Source organism: Mastomys coucha, unplaced genomic scaffold (genome assembly GCF_008632895.1).
Source record: "Mastomys coucha isolate ucsf_1 unplaced genomic scaffold, UCSF_Mcou_1 pScaffold5, whole genome shotgun sequence".
Taxonomy (NCBI): domain Eukaryota; kingdom Metazoa; phylum Chordata; class Mammalia; order Rodentia; family Muridae; genus Mastomys; species Mastomys coucha.
The window spans coordinates 1,116,803-1,133,808 of NW_022196911.1; the positions used below are offsets into that span (position 1 = coordinate 1,116,803).

At 47.1% G+C, this 17,006-nt stretch overlaps 1 protein-coding gene across 5 annotated transcripts in view; it reads left to right on the plus strand.

Annotated features, from left to right (window-relative positions):
• Window positions 1-15,978, plus strand: part of Akap12 (A-kinase anchoring protein 12) — a 96,929-nt gene extending 80,951 nt beyond the window's left edge. For 2 of the 5 annotated variants that reach the window (XM_031355140.1, XM_031355142.1), the window contains 2 exons: window positions 8,868-13,734; window positions 14,991-15,978. In XM_031355140.1, the coding sequence (XP_031211000.1) occupies window positions 8,868-13,726 (4,859 nt within the window). In that variant the 3' untranslated portion in view covers window positions 13,727-13,734; window positions 14,991-15,978. Of the gene's footprint in view, window positions 1-479; window positions 700-774; window positions 1,171-1,579; window positions 1,727-8,867; window positions 13,735-14,990 lie in introns of those variants that run through there. The other 3 variants (XM_031355141.1, XM_031355145.1, XM_031355144.1) reach the window with 3 other exon arrangements.
• Window positions 15,979-17,006: the final 1,028 nt, after the last annotated feature.

Genomic DNA, 17,006 nt, shown 5'->3' on the forward strand with positions numbered 1-17,006 from the left:
ATTTGAACTCAGGACCTTTGGAAGAGCAGTCAGTGCTCTTAACCGCTGAGCCATCTCTCCAGCCCATGTTTGCAGTCTTGCAGGATAAAAAATGTTTAGTATTGTAATAAGCTGCCAAGTTGTTCCCCCAAGTCCCTGTAGGGGCCTTCTCCCTATGTGACAATTTTTGAAGTTCCTGTGGCTTCTGAACCAGTTGGAGGCTCTACCTTCAAGCACTAAGACCGAATGTGGCTATAGGAAAGAACTTGGCCCTGGAACATACCAACACTACAGTTGGGTTTTATCAACTTAAAGCACTTACACCCCAAGCCAAACCCACACAGAGATGTGTCCTGAGCGCCTGTGACCATTACTTTGAGGGTTAACTAGGTAGTCAGATATAGGTGGTAAACGGCGTGGGGACTGCCAGAAAGCCCTCATCTATTCTTGTACTAGATCTAGGGGGTTAGGCCCCCACACGTGATTCTAGATCCTTCGGGATGTGGGGGAGGGGCATGCCTTGGTTACCTGGCCGACAGTGTCCGGCCTCTGTGACGCATGTAGCCGTCCCCAAGGGTACCCCTCTCCAACTGGGCGGCCGGCGCTTGCCCCGCGGCCGGTTGGTGCCCCGCGATGGGGCAGCCGGGAGCGGCTGGCCGGGCCTCGCGGGCCGCTGTCCCGGGCCACCAGCCACCATGCCCTGGTGGAGTAACTTATGCTGTGAGTAGTGCGCCCCCTGGCGGCTGTAGCGTGGCAGCGGCTGGGAATCGAGATTTCCTCTAGACAGGGTTCCCAGCCTTTCTGCCTTCCTGAGAGTCACCGCAGGCCAGGCCAGAGGGCATTGCTTTCCGACCCTGAGCTCTCTGCACTCTTAAGTCGACTCAGTCTTGGAGAGCCGGGCCAAGCCTCCATGCAGGTCATGTGTTTGCTACACGTGCCAGTCTAACCCGGAGATGAGCACAGTAGAGCCTTTTCCATTTACTTATTTATTCACGTTACATCCCGATCTCAGTAGCCCCTTCCTCTTGCCCCCCCCCCTCCCGGACAGCCCACTCCCTTACGCTTTTCCTCTGAGAAGAGCGAGGTCGTCCCCCATCTCCTGGCACATCAAGTCACTGCCGGACTAGGCACATCCTCTCCCACTGAGGCAAGGCGGAGCAGCTCAGATAGGGGAACGGGATCCACTGGCAGGTAACAGATCAGGAACAGACCCTGCTCCAGTTGTTGGGGTGGGGAGAGATCATAATAGATTTTAACACAGGGGCAGTACACAGGCTACCTAACTCAAGAGTGGATGTCACTTCTTGCCAGACAGAGGGCACAGCCTCCAGTACCACAGCTTGGAAAAATAACAGAGGTGGTTGGCGGAAGGGAGCTAGAAAATGATCCAAGACTGGAGAGGTCATTCTACTCCCTCCCCAGCCTGGAGAGAGCAACCATGGAGCTTAGGGAGAGGTGGACCGCATCTCTCTGCGTGGGCTGATGCATCACAGTGTGTCCAGCACATGGCCAAGAAATAGAATCCAGGCATCCTCTGGGGGTTCAAGGACGGGATGCTGGCTTTGCAAATGCGCGTGTACGCCGTAGGGGCGCGCGAGGACATTTCTGTATCCTGTTGGAACCCGATTTAAACGGCCTTGGCCACCAGGCTTGGTAGTCGCGAAGGCTAAGCTCAAGGCCTGGACCATCAGATGTTTGATAGCTTGACTATGCAGTAGAGGCCGAATTTTTGGAAGTGAACTTCCCTGTAAGTTCTGTACAGAATCGGGTCGGGGGTTGAGGCAAGAAGAGGCAGACAAAACCGCGAGTGACCAACCCTATAGGCAAATCGAAAAGAATGCCATGTTCATTAGCTGGGGATGCATCTAGAAGATTGTTCTTAAATAATAAGAAATTTACTTACAATTTACTACAGGATACTGTAGACTAGTAGGCCAGCTCAGACTTCCTAAGTATGTATGTATGTATGTATGTATGTATTTATTTATTTTTATTTTGTGTGTGCATTGCTGAGAGGGTGTCAGAGCTCCTACAACCATAGTTACAAGATAGCTGTGAGCTCCCACGTAGTTATTGAACCTGGGCTTCAAGAGCAGCCAGTGCTCTCAGTTACTTACTGAGCCATCTCTCCAGCATCCACTTCCTTCCCAAGCATTTCTTTAAAAAGTAACATAAAGCAGTTTCTTGAGTATTGCTTGGCCATCCTTATCTGTCAAGAGCCTTCTTTGTCGTGCTAGCTGGCTAGCACCTGTTTGTTTTGTGTCCTGTAGCTCACCTCTAAGCATCCCAGTGTAGAATGTAAAGGGAAAAAGGGTGGGCCTGGAGAGGTGGTTCAGTGATTAAAAGCAGTTGTTCTTGAAGAAGGCCTCTGTTTGGTTCCCTGTACCCACCTGGTGGCTCACAACCATTCGTCCTCCTCCTGACCTCTGAGAGTGGTGTACATTCATAACATGCAGGCAGAACACACACATAAAAATAAAATAATTTTTTTAATGTCTTTTCCACCCAGTGGTGATGGCGCATGCCTTTAATCCCAGTACTCAGAAGGCTTAGACAGGCAGATCTCTGAATTCAAAACTAGCTTGGTCTCAAACAATATCAAATGGTTTATTTTTATCTTTAAAAAGATATATTGGGGCTGGAGACATGGCTCAGCGGTTAAGAGCACTGACTGCTCTTCCAAAGGTTCTGAGTTCAGATCCCAGCAACCACATGGTGGCTTACAACCATCTGATGCCCTCTTCTGGTGTGTCTGAAGACAGCTACAATGGACTCTTATAATAAAAATCTTTTAAAAAAAAAAGATATTGGGCTGGGCGGTGGTGGCACACACCTTTAATCCCAGCACTTGGGAGGCAGAGGCAGGCAGATTTCTGAGTTGGAGGCCAGCCTGGTCTACAGAGTGAGTTCCAGGACAGCCAGTGCTATACAAAGAAACCCTGTTTCAGGGAAAAAACAAACAAACAAACAAAAGTACCACTGCCCGGCAAAAAGATATATTTTTAAAAAGATTTATTTTTAAGGAAAATAAATTTTTAATTGTTATGGAGACTAGAGAGACTGCTCTGTAGTTGAGCATTTGCTTGCTCAAGAGAGCCTAACTGGCTTCTCAGTTCCAAGGGATCTGACTCTCTCTTTTGGCCTTTGTGTTAATTACACACACGAGGCCTTCATCACACAGACACACATAAGATAAATAAAAATAAATCTTTAAAAATGAATTTAAGCCGGGCAGTGGTGGCGCACGCCTTTAATCCCAGTACTTGGAAGAGGCAGAGGCTGGAGGATTTCTGAGTTTGAGGCCAAGCCTGGTCTACAGAGTGAGTTCCAGGACAGCCAGGGCTACACAGAGAAACCCTGTCTGGAAAAAGAAAAGAAAAAAAGAAAATTTCTGCATTTCATAATCCCAGGGAAGGCAAGGATGTGCGTGTCTTAGCCTTGGGCCTGTGGTAAGGCCTTCTCTCCTTAATGCTTTTCCCAGTTATTAGTAAAAGTTAACGAGTTTGTCAGTGACTGATTTTGTTTTTCTACCTTGTAGCATAAGTCCACAATAACTCACCTTCCAAGAAACAAATAAGAGGAGGTTCGATCTCCTTGCATTAGAGTATTTTTGAACATTAGGACTTGCCTACTACAGAGTTCACCCCTCCCCCACTGCATAGACTGGCTTAGCCGCATATTTCTGTAGCCTCAGTCAGAAGTTCAAGGTCATCCTAACATCTCTAGCTGGAGGCCTGCCTGGGCTCAATCAACCTTGTCTTAGAATAAATCAAACAAGACAAAGAAGAGGCACAGTTAATGGAAATGTGCATAAGGAAGTCTTGAGGTCCCACTAGGAGCACCCAGGAATCGTGACTTTAGAACCAGGGTGAAAACTTAAGCCAATTTCCTGATTTCGGATACTTTTAAAGGTTTATTTTATGTATATGAATACACTAGCTGTCTCCAGATGCACCAGAAGAGGGCGTCAGAGGGCATTGCTGAGGATTGAACCAGGACCTTTGGAAGAGCATCCAGTGCTCTTAACCACTGAGCCATCTCTCCAGTCCCTTCAGATACTTTTAAAATTAATGACATAATACTTTTTAAATTAATTTTTTAGGTTAGCAGACAACAACTGGTCTCCTCATGGTATTTGCATACATGGATCAGGGGTATCATTGTCTTTGCTGGTTTCTGTCCTGTGAGCGTCGCAGAGTAACCGCGGCTAAGCAATTGTCTGCGTGCTGTCCTGACTGGAGTCCTGGGGGGTTGTCCATACTTAACAGTGCTGTAGCTGGGTCATACTGATGTCTGTCCAAATGGCTACACAAACTGACATTCCTATCTGCAGCGACTTACAAGTGGTTGTGCATGCAGAAAAAGATTAGACACCATGAGCAGTGGAATCATGTCAGAATTTTTATTTCTCTTTGAATATTTACCTCAGTGTTTAATGTAATGGTCCTTTTTGCTTTATAAGAAAAAGTTCTTTTATCTTTGTTTTTTCTTTTCGTTTCTCTTTTTCTGGGGGCTGGGGGAGTGTTTATTTGTTCGTTTCAAGACAGGATTCCTTTGTGTAGCCCTTGCTCTGTAGACCAGGCAGGCCTTGGATTCAGAGATCTGACTGCCTCTGACTCTTGGCTAACTTTAGATTCTTTTTTTTTTTTTTTTTTTTTTTTTTTTTTTTTAAAGATTTATTTATTTACTATATGTAAGTACACTGTAGCTGTCTTCAGACGCACCAGAAGAGGACGTCAGATCTCATTTCGGGTGGTTGTGAGCCACCATGTGGTTGCTGGGATTTGAACTCATGACCTTCCGAAGAGCAGTCGGTGCTCTTCCCTGCTGAGCCATCTCACCAGCCCCCTAACTTTAGATTCTTAATAGAGAAATAATAGTTGTAATAGTTGTGTGTATTTTCTGGACTATAAGTGCTGTTTTTATCAGGGTGCAAATTTTAATGGAATTTCCTGTTTTGTTTTGTTTTTTGAGACAGGGTTTCTCTGTATAGCCCAGGCTGGCCTCGAAGTCATAAATCTGCCTGCCTCTGCCTCGCATGCACTGTGATTAAAGGTGTGTGCCTCCACAAACTGGCTGAAGTTCCTTGCAAGCAGTCCTTCCTGCTTGATCTTGGCCTTTTGTAGCATCGGCTCGGCAGGCTGTTTGATACTGTGCCTCTGGCCGATCATTTCTCACAACTGGATTCCATTTGTTGGGACATGTGCCTTTCTCAGTGACTCCCCCAGGTTGTCAGGCCTGATCACTCAGTTGTGGTGGCACCTGTTGGACTTCTCCATTGTAAAGGGACTCTTTTGAAATTATCACCTGTGTGACAATTGTCGGGGTCCAGGAGTCACCCCACAAACCACAGGAATACCAATCTCAGTCAGACAGGGATGGTGTATTGAACGTACACCCTAAGACTGATTGCTCAGGGCCGTGGCTCAGAATTCAGCCTACAAAGGCTAAAACCACAATGAGCTCATATGCAGATGCTAGAAGTGTTTGCCTAGTGGTCGGCTCTGACTCAAGCCATTGACCTTTAATTTGATGGGTCCTAAGTGAAGCTATGGTTGTGGAATTTCTTTAAGATTAGCAAACCTTATAGCATACAGAACATCACAGGGCATGTGGTCAGCATGACCCTGCTCTGAGTCGAGTTATTTTTCTGCATCATAGATGGGCAGGGATGTTATAACCACAATATGAAATAGCTGGCAGGCATTGGAACAAAATGCCTAGAGCTCTGCTGTGGGGGCAGACTTCAACACTCTGAAACTTTGCTTCCTGACAACTTTTCACTCAACAAATTTAGCAACTTTTGATCCTTGACTATATATACTATTCCTACCACCTTATTATTATTATTATTATTATTATTATTATTATTATTGTTATTGATGCAGATTACTTATTTGAGACATATGTCATCCTGAAACTCACAGAAATCTCCCTCCTCTGCCTCTCATCCTCTCTAGGATTAAAGACATAGATCACCATGGCCAGCTTTATTTTTTATTTTTGAGATGAGGTCTCACCACTTTGCCTAGGATGGCCCTCAAGCTGGCAATACTTCCTGCCCCTGTTATCTAAGTAACAAAACCTCCTGGCACCCCTCAGACCATTTTCTTTGGTTTGGAACTCAAACTCAGAACCTGGAGCATGCTAGGAAAGTGTTCTACCACAGAGCTACACTCCCTAGCCTAACTTATCAATACAATATTGATATATTTTATAATCTATATTTATATTGTGATTGTCTTAGTTGGGGTTTCTAGTGCTTTGATGAAACACCATGACCAAAAAGCAAGTTGAGGAGGAAAGGGTTTATTCTGTTTACACTTCCATATCACTGTTCATCATTAAAGGAAGTCAGGACAGGAATTCAAAACAGGGCAGGAATCTCTGGGAGAAGCTGATGGAGAGGCCACGGAGGGGTGCTGCTCACTGGCTTTCTCCTCATGGCTTGCTCAGCCTTTTTTCTTACAGAACTCAGGTCCACCGGCTGAGGGATGGCACCACCCACAGTGCGCTGGGCCCTCCCCATCAGTCATTAATTAAGAAAATGTCTATCAGGGCGTGGTAGTAAGGCCTTTAATCCCAGCACTTGGGAGGCAGAGGCAGGCAAATCTCTGTGAGTTTGAAGCCAGCCTAGTCTACCAAGTGAGCCCAGTATAGTCCAGGATGTCCTATGGATTTTTTTTTCTTTTGGTTTTTCGAGACAGGGTTTCTCTGTGTAGCCCTGGCTGTCCTGAAACTCACTCTGTGTCCTATGTATCTTAAGGAGGCATTCTCTCACTTGAAGTTCCCTTCTTTCAGATGAGTATAGATTGTGCCAAGTTAACCTAAAATTAGCCAGCACAGTTCTAGACATCCAATTTTTTTTTTTTTTTTTTTTTAGTTTTTTTATGTGAGTGATTTTCCTGCTCGAATGTGTGTGTGTGTGTGTGTGTGTGTGTGTGTGTGTGTGTTTATTTTATACCATGTGTGGAACCTGAGGCTATCAGATCTCCTGGAGTTAGGGTTACATATGGTTGTGAGCCACAACATGGGTGCTAGGAACTGAATCCCTGAGCCACCTTTCTAGCCACATTACTTCAGGAAAAAAAAATTTTTTTCGAGACATAGCCCTGTATGTTTTTTTTTTCTGTATAGCCCTGGCTGTCCTGGAACTCAACTTTGTAGACCAGGCTGGCCTCAAACTCAGAAATCCGCCCGCCTCTGCCTCCCAAGTGCTGGGATTAAAGGCGTGTGCCACCACCGCCCAGCACTTCTGAAATTTTAAGAGAGACATAAACGTGGTAGCATTTGCTTGCAGTCCCAGCACCTGGGAGGTAGATGCTGGAAAATACAAATTCAACATCATTCTTGGCTACATATAAATTCGAGGCTAGCCTGGGCTAAGTAAGGTCTGTCTGGTCTAACCAACCAATCAACTAAAGAGAGTCACTTGGTGGATCACACTAGAAGTGTGATCTGTTTAGTTTCATCTGTTTATTAAACTTTTTTCCTCTGTAAAAATAGTTTCTTGGGGCTGGAGAGAAGGCTTGGAAGTTAAGAGCACTGTCTGCTCTTCCAGAGATCCTGAGTTCAATTCCCAGCAACCACACAGTGGCTCACAACCATCTGTAATGGGATCCGATGCCGCCTTCTGGTGTGTCTGAAGAGAGTGACAGTGTACCCGTGTAAAATAAATAAATCTATTTAAAAAATTACATTTTTTGAGGCTGATGTCAAGCACCAACACAAAGGTAGGAGGGCCCGAGTTTGACTCCCAACACCCACCACAGGAAACGCCTGTGGAGGTGGAAGCAAGAAGAATCCTCAGAACTTGCTAGATGGGTTCCCCGGGACTTGCTAGCCGTCTAGTGCAGCTAAATTGGTGGCCAGAAGATGGCTCAGCAGGCAAAGGTGTTTTTCTTTTTTCTTTAAATGTATGTGAGTACACTGTCGCTCACCCCCCAACCCCCAACACAAAGTACAAAAATGAATATAAATAAATGAGTGACCGAGGAAGACCTCAATGTCATCCTGTACACAGACCCACAGACATACAACACACACACACACACACACACACACACACGCGCGCGCGCGCGCGCGCGCGCATTGTTTTGTTGGTTGTGTTTTATTCAGAGGTAGGGTCTCACTATGTAGCCCCCTAACTGTCCTGGAACTCAATCTCCTGGCCAAGTTGGCATTGAACTCATTGAACCTATTGCTTCTGCCTCCTGAATGCTGGAGTTAAAGTCATGTGATTTTAATCCTGATTTTGTTTTATATCACTACTCACTTATTCATGAGGTTTTTTTGTTGTTGTTGTTGTTGTTTTAAAGATTTCTTTTCCTGCCAGGCAGTGGTGGCGCATGCCTTTAATCCCAGTGCTTGGGGGTCAGAGACAGGTGGGTTTCTGAGTTCAAGGTCAGCCTGGTCTACTGAGTGAGCTCCAGGACAGCCAGGGCTATACAGAGAAACTCTGTCTCGAAAAACCCAAAAAAAAAAAAAGATTTCTGTTTCCTTGTATAAGTTTTGCTTGCACATATACGCCTGTGTACCATGTGTGTTCAGTGCCCACAGAGGCCAGAGAGGATGTTGGATCCAGCCATCGTGTAGGGGTTTGGAACTGAACGTCCAGGTCCTTTACAAAAACAGCACATACTGTTAACCACTGAAGTGTCTTTCCAGTCCATGTAACTAATTTCTCTATAGCCAAGGGAAGGTAAAGAGGCAAGTGTTGTGCCTTTGGACTTGAGGTTTTAGATAGTCCTTTGAAAGGAGTAGCCACGGCCAATCTATGAAACATTTACAAATACCTCCACAGTCCACCTTAGCTTACTGTTAATGAGAGTGTTACACTTGCTGAGCAAAGTAATTTTTCCCTTTTTCTCCTCTCCCCTCATTAATAGTTGGACAGAGAGAGTCAGAAGATGTGAAAGAGAAAGACCGAGCTAAAGAAATGGCAGCCAGTTCCACAGTTGTTGAAGATATCACAAAGGACGAGCAGGAGGAAACACCAGAAATTATTGAGCAGATCCCTGCTTCAGAGAGCAATGTGGAAGAAATGCCACAGGCTGCCGAGTCCCAGGCTAATGATGTCGGCTTCAAGAAGGTATTTAAGTTTGTTGGTTTTAAATTCACGGTGAAGAAGGATAAAAATGAAAAGTCAGATAGTGTCCAGCTACTCACTGTCAAAAAGGATGAAGGTGAAGGGGCAGAAGCCTCCGTTGGAGCAGGAGACCACCAAGAGCCCTGTGTGGAGACCGCCGGAGAATCAGCATCCAAAGAAAGTGAGCTGAAGCAATCCACAGAGAAGCAAGAAGGTACCCTGAAGCAAGCACAGAGCAGCACAGAAATTCCCCTTCAAGCCGAGCCTGGTCAAGCGGCTGAGGAAGAAGAAGCCAGAGATGAAGAAGAAGCCAGAGATGAAGGAGAAGAAAACCGAGAAAAAGAACCTATCAAGTCCCCAGAATCTCCGACCAGCCCTGTCAGCAACGAGACGACATCTTCCTTCAAGAAATTCTTCACTCATGGTTGGGCCGGCTGGCGCAAGAAGACCAGCTTCAAGAAACCAAAGGAGGATGATCTGGAAACTTCCTCTGAGAAGAGAAAGGAGCAAGAGGCCGAAAAAGTAGACGAGGAAGAAGGAGAAAAGGCAGAGCCAGCCCCAGCCTTGGAGCAGCAGGAGCCTGCCGAAGGCACAGACCAGGCCAGGTTGTCAGCCGACTACGAGAAGGTGGAGTTGCCTCTGGAAGACCAGGTCGGTGACCTGGAGGCATTGTCAGAGAAGTGTGCTCCCTTGGCAACGGAAGTGTTTGACGAGAAGACAGAAGCCCACCAAGAAGTTGTTGCAGAGGTCCACGTGAGCACCGTGGAGAAGAGGATGGAAGAGCAGGGAGGAGGAGAAGAGGTGGAAAGGGGCGTGGTGGTGGAAGGGGGCGTGGTAGTGGAAGGGGGCGTGGTGGTGGAAGGATCGGGAGAATCCTTGCCCGCTGAGAAACTGGCTGACACCCAGGAGATCCCCCAGGAAGCTGAGCCTGTCGAGGAGCTAATGAAGAGCAAAGAAGTATGCGTCTCTGGAGGTGACCATACTCAGCTGACAGATCTAAGTCCCGAAGAGAAGATGCTGCCCAAACACCCCGAAGGCATTGTCAGTGAGGTGGAGATGCTGTCCTCTCAGGAGAGAATCAAGGTACAGGGAAGTCCCTTGAAGAAACTCTTCAGCAGCTCAGGCTTAAAGAAGCTCTCCGGGAAGAAGCAGAAGGGGAAACGAGGAGGCGGGGGAGATGAGGAGCTAGGAGAATACCAACACATTCAAACCGAGTCCCCAGAGAGTGCTGATGAGCAGAAGGGAGAGAGCTCTGCATCTTCCCCTGAAGAGCCTGAGGAGATCACGTGTCTGGAGAAAGGGTCCTCGGAAACACCCCAGGAAGGGGAAGCTGAGGAAGGAGCCGCTTCCGACGGAGAGAAGAAAAGGGAAGGGATCACCCCCTGGGCATCCTTCAAAAAGATGGTGACACCCAAGAAACGGGTTCGAAGACCTTCTGAGAGCGACAAGGAAGAAGAGCTGGACAAGGTCAAGAGTGCCACCTTGTCCTCCACGGAGAGCACCGTGTCGGAAATGCAAGACGAAGCCAAAGCCGTTGGCGAGGAGCAAAAGTCAGAGGAACCTAAGCGCAGGGTGGATACTTCAGTGTCTTGGGAGGCACTGATTTGTGTTGGATCATCCAAGAAGAGAGCAAGGAAGGCATCCTCTTCAGATGACGAAGGAGGACCAAGAACACTGGGAGGGGATGGTCACAGAGCGGAGGAGGCTGGCAAAGACAAAGAAGCTGGAGCAGATGCTGTTCCTGCCAGCACCCAGGAACAAGACCAAGCGCAAGGAAGTTCCTCGCCCGAGCCAGCTGGAAGCCCTTCTGAAGGGGAGGGCGTCTCCACCTGGGAGTCATTTAAAAGATTAGTCACTCCCAGAAAAAAATCCAAGTCAAAACTGGAAGAGAAAACTGAAGACTCCGGTGTAGAGCAGTTGGCTTCCGAGATCGAACCAACTAAAGAGGAATCTTGGGTTTCCATTAAGAAATTTATTCCTGGACGGCGGAAGAAAAGGGCAGATGGGAAGCAAGAACAAGCTGCTGTTGAAGACTCAGGGCCAGTGGACATCAATGAGGATGACCCTGACGTCCCAGCCGTTGTGCCTCTGTCTGAGTATGATGCGGTAGAAAGGGAGAAGATGGAAGCGCAGCGAGCTCAGGAGAACGTGGAGTTGCCCCAGCTGAAGGGGGCTGTGTACGTGTCCGAGGAGCTCAGTAAGACTCTGGTTCACACTGTGAGTGTCGCAGTCATTGATGGGACCAGGGCAGTCACCAGTGCCGAAGAGCGGTCTCCTTCGTGGATATCCGCTTCCATGACAGAACCTCTTGAACACTCCAAGGGAGAAGCCACACCACCCGTTGAAGAGGCCACTGAAAAAGACATCATTGCAGAAGAAGCTCCTGCACTCACCCAGACTTTACCAGAGGACAAAGACACCCATGATGACGTAGTCACCAGTGAGGTGGATTTCACCTCAGAAGCCGTGACAGCCGCAGAAACCACAGAGGCACTCCGTGCTGAGGAAGTTACCGAAGCATCAGGGGCGGAAGAGACCACAGACATGGTGTCTGCCGTTTCTCAGCTGACCGACTCCCCGGACACCACTGAGGAAGCCACCCCAGTTCAGGAGATAGAGGGTGGCATGCTAGATGCAGAAGAACAGGAGCGCCAGACGCAGGCCATCCTCCAAGCCGTTGCAGACAAGGTGAAAGAGGAGTCCCAGGTGCCTGCAACCCAGACTGTGCAGAGAGCAGGGCCAAAAGCGCTGGAGAAGGTGGAGGAGGTAGAGGAGGACTCTGAGGTGCTGGCTATGGAGAAAGAGAAGGGCGTTGTGCTGAAAGGACCCATGCAGGAGGCTGAAGCTAAATATCCTGCACAGGGCTCTGAGACTGTACGGGCTATTCCAGAGAGCCTCGAAGTTCCTGAAGTCACAGAGGGTATAGACTGTACCACCACATGCCAGGCTGTCAAGCTCCCGCAGCTGACGGAACAGGCTGTGGCCCCTGAGTCATCCGAAACCTTGACAGACAGTGAGACAAATGGAAGTACTCCCCTAGCAGATTCAGACACTCCAGACGGGACACAGCAAGACGAGACCGTTGACAGCCAGGGCAGTAAAGCCATTGCAGCTGTCAGGCAGTCACAGATGGAAGAAGCAGCAGCTCCCGCTCAGAAGGAGGGGCCTTCAACACCACCTAATTTTCCAGCCCAGGAAGAACACGAGGAAAAACCAGGAAGAGATGTTCTAGAACCTACACAGCAAGCGCTTGCTGCCGGGGTAGTGCCAGTTCTGGCAAAGACTGAGGTGGGTCAGGAGGGTGAGGCTGGCCAGTGTGATGGGGAAAAAGTCAAAGACGGACTGTGTGTTAAAGAACAGGAGGTGTCTGTACACACTGGACCCAACAGTCCAAAGACTGCTGATGTGACACGTGATGGTGAAGCTACGGAAGTGGCTAGATGTCAGGAAAACGAGAGTACTGAAGAGCAGAGTCTTAGCCCGGAAGAGAGAGAGATTGGAACAGACATTGAAAAGGAGAAAATGGAGACAGAGCTAGAGCAAGCGAGTGAAGAACATGATCAGGAACTAGCCACTCCTGAGCATGAAGGAGCCCACCCGAAGCCAGTCCTGACTGCTGACATGCTGCACTCAGAGAGGGGAAAGGCACTGGCCAGCCTTGGAGGAAGCTCTGCTCTCCCAGACCAAGACAAAGCAGGTTGCACAGAGGTTCAAGTTCAAAGCTCAGACACACCAGTCACTCAAACAACCGAAGCTGTGAAAAAGGTGGTAGAAACTGTCACAATTTCAGAGACAGATGAAAGTCTGGAGTGTGTAGGTGCACACATCTTACCAGCTGAGAAGTCCTCAGAGACGGGTGGCCACGGGACCCTTCAGCATGGAGAGGACACTGTGCCCCTGGGGCCTGAGTCTCAGGCAGAGTCCATCCCAATAATAGTAACTCCCGCTCCTGAAAGCACCCTGCATCCTGACCTGCAAGGAGAAATAAGCGCATCCCAGAAACAGAGATCAGATGAAGATGACCAGCCAGATGCTGGTCCTGATGCTGCCAGCAAGGAGAGTACAGCAAAAGAGAAAGTCCTCAAGGCTGAACCTGAGATCTTGGATTTTGAGAGTAAGAGCAGCAAGATAGTCCTGAACGTCATCCAGACAGCCGTTGACCAGTTCGCACGTACAGAAGCAGCCCTCGAGACTCACGCTTCGGATTCACAGACACGGGTTCCTGGGATGCAGGCTGACAGCCAGGGAGCACAACAGGTGCTGGACAAAGATGAAAGCGGCCGTCAAGTCTCCGCCCAAGATGAAACACTCAGCGCCGCAGCCCAGGAAGGACTTGCGATTTCTGATAGTTCTGAAGGCATGAGCAAGACTTCAGAAAGGATCAACATGCTTGCAGTTGAAAGTGCCAGTGTCAAAGAAAATGTGGTGAAGCTGCCTCTTCAATCCAAAGATCAAAAGGAGCATGCTGCTGATGGCCCCCAGAACCAAACCTTAGCCCGGGCAGAGGTGGATGCCTCTGGAAATCTAACCAAAGAGTCCCCAGACACCAACGGACCAAAGCTAACCGAGGAGGGAGATGCCCCGAAAGTAGAGGTCCAGGAAGAAGAAATGAACAAGGCCCAGACAGAAGAGCCAAAGGGAGACCTGGCAGAATCCTAAGACGCTTGGTAGGTAAACTTCCTTCTGGATGGTTGATCCTCCTCCACCCCTATTTCCCTGCCCCATCTATGCAATCACATGGCAGATAACTGATTTTATATAGAACCAACCTTCAGTTGGAAATAATTATCAACTAGAGTTGGATCTAGGGTGGATATTTGAATTTTGCTTTTTATTTTTTGTCTCATCAGAATCCCAAGTCTTGCTGATATAATGAAAATAATGACTTAATTTTGCTGCTGCTGCTGCTGTTTTGAGCTGGGGTCTCACTATGTAGCCCTGGCTGTCCTGGAACTCACCATGCAGACCAGGCTGCCCTCTGCCTCTCTTGATCCTCCACTGGGATTAAAGGCCATGCACCATCACACCCAGCTCAGCCAAAACTTTTAACATGTTAATTTAGGGCCTGGAGAGGTGACTCAATGGTTAAGAATGTACTGCTCTTTTGGAGGGAAAGTCTTTGATTCATTTTAGCCCAGGCTGGCCTTGAGGGTTGCTTTATTTAGCCCAGGCTAGCCTTGAGCTTGCTTTATAGCTAAGGGAGATGAGAATGATGTATCATTTCTCAAGGGCTGGGATTACAGGTGTATGTATCCTGCCATGCCTCGCTTTCCCATTTGTGTTTTAGAGGCAGGGTCTCACTGTGTAGCCCCAGGTTGGACTTGAACTCCTGATAATGTTTCTACCTTCAGCCTGCCCTGTAGGTAGATTAGAGTCATGAGCCGCCACGTCTGGTTCTGATAAGATGCATTTCTCTTCTGTGTGTGGTGCTGAGGTTGGAATTCAGGGCACGTTGTAGGCCAGCACTATGACTTAGTTATCAACCTCTAAGGACTCCCCACCCCACCTCTACTCCCCACTATGTCTCTCTGTGACTGTGCCTTTGTCTGTGTGTGTGTATGTGTGTGTGTGTGCCACTGCACCATCTTTTCAGACCTTAAAGGTTTTGTTGTATGTACCCATCCATGCATGATATGGGTGGGGTGGGGTGTCTATGCATGATATGTATTAGAGCGAGATGTCAAAGAAGAACATTTTGGGGGATCGAACTGAGGTCTCCAGGCTTGTACAGTAAACTTGAGCTGTCCAGCCAACCCCCTTCCTCCTTTAATGCAGTTAGACTCCAGTGTTCCAGGGCTCCCTGTCTCCAGAGCTCCCCATACCCAGGGCTTTCCATCCCTATAGCTCTTGGGCAGTTATTCTATTGTCCATACAATGAGGGAAGAAAGGGGCTTCTTATCTCTCCTCTCTCTTCCTTCTCCAGTTGCTCGTTGTATGTTTGTAAGACCAGAATGTGAAGACGAGTCACGGAACAAAATGCTGCTGTTGGGACCTCGAGACCAAGATTTCAGAGCCCTTGAGATGCAGAGAGCAGAGCCGTCCAATGATTTCAACCCTGCGGAGCACCCCGACAATCCTGAGGCTGCATCGGGAGCTAGAGCCAGCTAACGTTTCCTCCTTTCAAGACTGTCTTTGAGTTGCCCCTTGATGCCGTGTATGTCAGATGTAAGGTCCTGCCTTCTCAACCTGAAACCAATGTTGGCAATACCTAGTTCCACTTCTCAAACTGGAGCATCCTCCTTTATGTATTTATATGTGTGTTTTATGTAGTCCTCCTCCTGTACCTATTGTATATTTTTTTCTAATGTTTAAGCACATGCCTTTTGTATTATGCAATATATAATGGGTGTGCAGCCATAGCAAAGCTTTGAGAAGCCCCAAGCCTCAACTGTAACCTGCAGCGAACAGAGAAGTAACATTCCTGGCAGGAAGATACAAGTCTTTTTAAAGTTTACTGATGCTTAAATCTGTGGGCTTGTAGTCCTCTGAAAGTGGTCGTTTTCCTATGCACAGTGAGCTCAGAAATAAAAACTCCATTTTGAAACATCCAGAATGTCCCAATATTTCCACAACATTTTTTTTTTCCTAATCCAGTCCAGGTTGGAAAGAAGTCTCCTTGGTGTCAGATTAAGCCCCATCTCTTAACAGTATGGACAGATGAGTATGGCCACGAGATGTTTCCTAATGCGGAAGGAACCTGTTGTTGCTTTTTGGATTGTAGTCTTGTATGCTGGACCTAATTCATATGCAGATCGAAGCGAGTCCTGTTCTTTACAGATGTATTTTGATAGATAATGGAGTTTGTCGGTGTTATATCTGTGCCCCTTCTTTTAAGAACAATGTTGCATTATGTTCCTTTGGATAAATTGTGATTTGGCAACTGATTTAAATAAAAATATTTGCTTCACGTATATTCACTTTTTTTTTTATTAAATACTGAGGGGCTTGGCTCCCATATTTACTGTAAGATATGAGCAAGGAGAAGACAATGAGAGAAACTGGACTTGCATACTAGTCACTCCATGAAGACATTGCTTTGTACTGGTTTATTACAGAATTAGAAGAACCCATGACAGGAATGGGTTTTGTTGAAGGAAACCAGTATAAGCAGGTGGTGGGGCACATATCTGTAATCCCAGCCCTTGGAAGGCAGAGGCAAGAGAATTGCTGAAAATTTCAGACTAGCTAAGAATGACTGGGGCTTTATTTTTAAAAGCAAAAAGATGGAACCCTGTCTGGAAAAACCAAAACCAAACCAAAACAAACAAACAAAAAAAAACAAACAAAACAAGAAAAAAAACCCTGCTGGGCATGGTGGTACACACACCTTTAATCCCAGCATTGGGGAGAAGAGACAGGTGGATCTCTGTGAGTTGGAGGCCAGCTTGGTCTACAAAGAGAGTTCCAAGACAGGTAGAGCTGTTACATAGAGAAATTCTGTCGTGCAAAACCTTAAAACAAATAAAAAAAACCAAATATAACTATTTCAAAAAAATAAAAATGTTGCCTTTTTTTTTCCCTAAATGAAATAAGGGTTGGCAAGATGGCTCAAATAATAAAGGCACTTGCACTGGGCAGTGGTGGCGTATGCCTTTAATCCCAGCACTTGGTAGGTAGAGGTGGGGATTTCTGAGTTCGAGGCCAGCCTGGTTTACAGAGTGAGTTCCAGGACAGCCAAGGCTCCAGGGCTAATACAGAGAAACCTTGTCTCAAAAAACCAAAATAATAATAATAATAGTAATAATAATAATAATATAGGCACTTGCAATTCTGGTGAATGGAAGTTTATCTATAGAATGTATGCAAATACAGTTTCATGTAATTTCTGGATAGTCAATATGGATTTCCCCTAACATACTAACTGTGATGTTTCAAATGAGAATGGCCATATAGGCTCATAGATTTGTTTTTTGTTTTTTCGTTTTTTTTTTTTTTTTTT